Source organism: Mizuhopecten yessoensis, unplaced genomic scaffold (assembly GCF_002113885.1).
Source record: "Mizuhopecten yessoensis strain PY_sf001 unplaced genomic scaffold, ASM211388v2 unmap_36176124, whole genome shotgun sequence".
Taxonomy (NCBI): domain Eukaryota; kingdom Metazoa; phylum Mollusca; class Bivalvia; order Pectinida; family Pectinidae; genus Mizuhopecten; species Mizuhopecten yessoensis.
Genome location: NW_018480132.1, coordinates 395 through 5,376, shown reverse-complemented (window position 1 = coordinate 5,376; position 4,982 = coordinate 395). Strand labels below are relative to the sequence as shown.

General features: G+C 35.9%; 1 protein-coding gene across 1 annotated transcript; it reads right to left on the bottom strand.

Annotated features, from left to right (window-relative positions):
• Positions 1–9: 9 nt before the first annotated feature.
• Positions 10–4,679, bottom strand: LOC110443942. The gene is made up of 3 exons (XM_021488391.1): positions 4,218–4,679; positions 3,659–3,784; positions 10–3,168 (listed from the first exon to the last, which is right to left on the bottom strand). Exons 1-3 carry the CDS (start codon positions 4,436–4,438, stop codon positions 1,248–1,250), a joined length of 2,268 nt encoding a protein of 755 aa, XP_021344066.1. The 5' UTR covers positions 4,439–4,679; the 3' UTR covers positions 10–1,247.
• Between the last annotated feature and the right edge of the window lie 303 nt (positions 4,680–4,982).

Here is a 4,982-nt window from a genome sequence, read left to right as displayed (position 1 = left end):
TAAATATTAAGTTGTCATATTTCCAAATCAACTTGTGAGTTTCAACCCAAACAGAAATGCATGGTAGTAACTAGCTCGCGACAAGCTAGTGACTTGCTAGTAGTAAGCGATTATACACAAAATAAGCATGTTGTAAGCTCGCAGAAAGGTAGTACTAGCTTGTAAGGTTTTTCGCGATCAACCTGCAAGCAAGGGAATTTTCTTTGCGCGCTTGCGGTACGCTAGTCAATTTATCTACAAGCTAGTGGTGTGCTTGAAATATTTTCTGCGAGCTTGTGGCATGCTAGTTGAATTTTATGAACACTGCAAGCAGTCACATAATTTGTCAACACGCTAACTGCGAGCTAAAATAAGTTTGCAACTCGGATCCATTTTTTTTCTAAGTCCATGCATGCAGTGCCCAACTGACAATTTACAAGTTGAATATGTTCAGTCAGTTGTAAGCCATTGACTACCTCAATATATGAGGTATCAAATTGTACAAAATTAAGTATGAGGCTAATATATATAAAGAAAATTTGATTATGTTGAATTTATTCCATTTATTTTTCAAGATTAATTATATTGATTGAATGTTATCATTGTCACATGTACATCAATATATTTTATTAAAGACAAAATTTACTTGAGATTACGTAATGACCATGATGGTACACAAATTCCTTTATGTGCAGATTATCTAGGATTACTAAGGCGATATCTATAGACATGGATCAAGTTCCTAGGTAAACATGCACTGACCGCTATATATACCTATAATCACCAAGGCCAATTAAAAATCTGACGAAAAATTCATGAGCTAGATCAAAGTTAGATCATGCATACATATGTTATAACTTAAACAAGTTGAAATAATTCAACATTCTGTCCAGGAACTACAATTCTAAAAATCAATCACACTCTTGAATATTTGGACGAGATGTAATAAACACTCTGTTGGTTTCATTGACATCTTGGTTCACAAATACACATAAATCCAGTAGACTTGTTACCGGCACTGCTACATGATTGTAAGTTAAAATTCCAGATTTAAGGTGTCTCAAGTTTTTGCTGTGATCATGGATTGCCTAACATCATTTCTTTCTGTCTGTACTCTAAGTACATTTTGCTCATCAGTTAGAATTTGTCTTACTACTGCCAAATATTCTGGATAACAATCACACTTCTCTACACAGCTACAAACAAGGTAGCACTTTGCAAAGAACATAACTTGACCAAATTTCTCTTCTTTTCTATTGTCCATATATTTAACAGTAAAAGAATTTCGTTTTGTGACTATAATGAGATGAAAAGTACATGCATCCATTCAACAACAGTCGATAAAAAACGAATGTATCCGACACAGCTTTACCAAAAAACTCCATAATTGCAGTGGCATATATTCCCATGATGTTCTGTCTGTGTAAACTTCCAATAACAAATACACCTTCTGCTATAACTTCAGAAACTTTTCCATGTTGACGTTTCTTACTAGTAAGTTTCTGATAAAGCTGCCCAGCTGGACTCTCCAGATCATTTTCCATACTTTCACTTAACATCCGCATCAATGATGTGACAGCATCAGATATATGTAACAACTGGTGTAAATTGGCTGACATATGTTCTTTCCCATATAGAGCACTGAACTGACAACAAAATGTTATTATCAGTTCATCACAGTGTTGAAGGTCACCCTGTGAAATTGAGTCTAAATTCAACAAGTACATTGCTTCATAGAAAAGCAGATAATGATGGAAGTAAACTGGGTCTAGGATTCCAAACAACACAGGTACAGAGTAGTAAAACAACCAGGATCTGCACTCCGACGCTTTCCAATATTGGGAATGTTCCAGTATACTCTTAGGAAGGCGCGTTACAAAGTGAGGAGGCTTGATAGTAGCAAGTCGTCTATCTGTTTTATGCACAAGTTTCGACACAGAAAAGGCCCTTGATGAAAACTTTGAATCAAACCACAAAGTTAGAAGCCTGCGAATTAATCCAAGCAACACTGTATGCATATAATCTATGGAGGTACCCTGAATTGCATCAGCAGAAATGGCAGTTAACCAAGATGGTCCTTTTACACCGTATGTTATTGAATTAGTCTCAAAGGCTTGTTCTCCATGTTGTATGAAGTTCTCACGAGTCCGGCAAGGTCCATCAACATTTTCTTCATCAAATGGAAAGACACGTGTATGTCCCTTTCCTGTTGGAACAACTTTGCCAGGTTGCATACACCTAGGGCATCCAAATTTACCATTAAATTGAGTCATGTTCAACATCATACATTTGGCTGGTAAATCACAAGTCCCACAGAGAATTAGAGCTTTACTAGTGAACTTCTCATTGCAGTGATTGCATTCAACATACACGCCATGCTTATTCAATTTGTCCATGGTTTCATGAAATGGTTTCAGAAATGTAGACATCGTTGGCTTCAATTTTCCATACCACATTCCAGCAAAAAGTAAGTTTTCTGGTTTAACCCTTTCCTTGTATGGAAGCTCGTTAATCGAGAAATACAAAGGCCATAAACTTACTTTTGATGATTTGAACAGTGGTACACCATCTGTATACCACATCAATGAAATATTGTATTTACTGTCAAGAAATGCTTCTTTTCTTGAATATTTCCTGTAAAGTTCACCATCATAAATATCTTCTACACAGCTTGCACGTTTTTTCTTTCTTTCAAATCTATGAAGAATCAAATCATGAAAAGTTTTTCTGCGGAAAAGTTCGCTGATTTGCTCCTCAACGGGGATTTCAACAAAATATGTTGAGCTGTCATCTGTTTCTGAACTGCACACCGGACAAATTCTATTGTCTTGTGTTAGAAGATAATCACACTTTTGACAATAGCTATGTAGTTTTAGATTAGTCTTAAGTTCACTAAAGTATTTACGGAATTTGTATAAAGATGAGTGAATAGAATTCTTCCTTAGACAATGTAATGACACACAAGTAAGAATGTCTGATATACATTCTCCAGTTAATGAGTGTCTGAATGCAAGAGAAAGAATTAGCAATGCACTTTGCCCAGTTGTGATTGTTGCTCCTTCATATATTGGCATATTGTCATCATGTTCAACTTCTGGCTCCAAGTCTTCGTCCAAGGGTATATTTTCCTCCTCCGAAGCATCATACAAAATTTCTTCTTGAGGTACATCTGTGCTTTCCCCATATTGCCTGTTGATGTACATAAAAGATACATGTACAGATTAATGGACTGATGACATGAGGATTAAGTATAACATAGCTTATAATTATGTTTGTATTAACAAAGTCAAAGATACAGTGAATCATTTTTAAATACCACTGAGCACTTCAGTTATCTCAATAATCTCACGTTGCAAAATTAAATCATATTGACTTGAGCAACATGCCCGAAAGAGAAGGGGTACCGATGGGCATGTGCAGTACATTAAAAAGTAGTTTGAACAAAGTTCAAGATAAAAAGAGGAGTCTTGAAATCCTTAGAATGGTTATAAAATATTTATCATCTGTGCAAAGGCATAGAAAGTATATCTCTGGAAACTGATATAGGTTCACAAAGTAATTAAAATGGATAGTTAATTTTAAGCCACTGAAGGCTTCTTGGAGGCTAGACCCTTCCTTAATGAAAATGTATACAAAAGACAATTTTGAAACATTTCATTCTATACCAAACGCTACACACCTTTCATCTTCATGGGTAATATCAACATCTTCACCTTGATCAACGACAGAAATGATATGGTCCTCTACTTCGAAGTCTAACTCAGGATCACTCTGTGATTCTGGATCAAGATCTGGAAGAGCAGAGCTGGAAAGAAAGGCAGTTTCAATGTTTTAATTATGCTAGCAATATTTTTAAACTTTCACTTCTCTTTCCAATCTTATCATAGTAAAGAAAATGTCTCGTTCCATAAATTTAACAATCTCTTTTAGCATCAAATGTTTCACATTACTATCTATTAGCAGTTAAAGACAAAAATATTTAGCTAATAGATTGTCATCAGAGTAATGTATTTAAATAAACTGTTTAAATAAATAATCCAATGTTTAAAAGTAAATCTAGAAATCAATGACAAATATGATAAAATAGTCTTGAGTAATTTCAGTGACTCGTACTGGAAATCTAGGCACTACAAAATTTTGTAATTCCTCTTTTTACATGTCCGTCATTATTCACGAGATCGATCGTGACAAAGCATAAAACATTGCCGAATAGTTAATACAATAGTCGAGAAAATTACCTGTGTATTGGTGTTGCATGTGTTTTCTCGGTTGTTCTAGTATCGTCATGGTCCCCATCTTGATCAGCACATTGAGAGGTGATTGTTTGCTCATCGTTCGAGTTTCCATTGGTTTTGTTTCGTTTCAATCTCCATTTAGATGTCCTAGGAATAGACAGCCATGGATCGTCGTCACCGACATAAATTGTATTGTTTTCTTTTCCTCGCACGTGTTTGTTCATTAGACTGATCACTGTTAATCTCGTCACGAGGGCCTGGGTTACTCTCTATGTCACCGCTTAGAAGGAGAAGCGAACACAAAAACAATACAGTCAACAGAGTATGCGGATTCGGCAGTTTCGTTAAACTGGATCGTAACACCTGTTCCTGAGAATTCCTCTTTGTGTCTTGTTGAAACGATCCTATTCGGCATCTCCATTGTTGAACGTCTACTCCCATTTTATTTCCCATGTGCGACATATCGTATCAATGTATTTTCAGTTCTTACTAAACAGTGGTTTGGTACCGTTTAAAACAAACGTTTGCATGATCAAGAATATGAAGCTGGCTATGGTACAGGGGATTCGGTTGGTCAAGTATCCAATCTGCAACATGATTGGATGGATCGAACGCGCGCGATATCAAGGTTTTGGACCGGTGTCAAGCTGCTGCTACAAATCTCATCTGTTAATTATATCGTTTTAATTTAGTTTTATTCGCTTTAACTACTTGAAGATCTGTCCGAAAATGACTACATCTGTCCTTATCTACTGGCACCTGGAAAAA

Coding starts and splice junctions, on each gene's coding strand:
- LOC110443942 (XM_021488391.1), bottom strand. CDS start 4,438: ATGAACAAACACGTGCGAGGAAAAGAAAACAATACAATTTATGTCGGT. Junction 3,785..4,217: donor CATGCAACACCAATACACAG/GTAATTTTCTCG, acceptor CTTTCTTTCCAG/CTCTGCTCTTCCAGATCTTG. Junction 3,169..3,658: donor ATTACCCATGAAGATGAAAG/GTGTGTAGCGTT, acceptor GTACATCAACAG/GCAATATGGGGAAAGCACAG.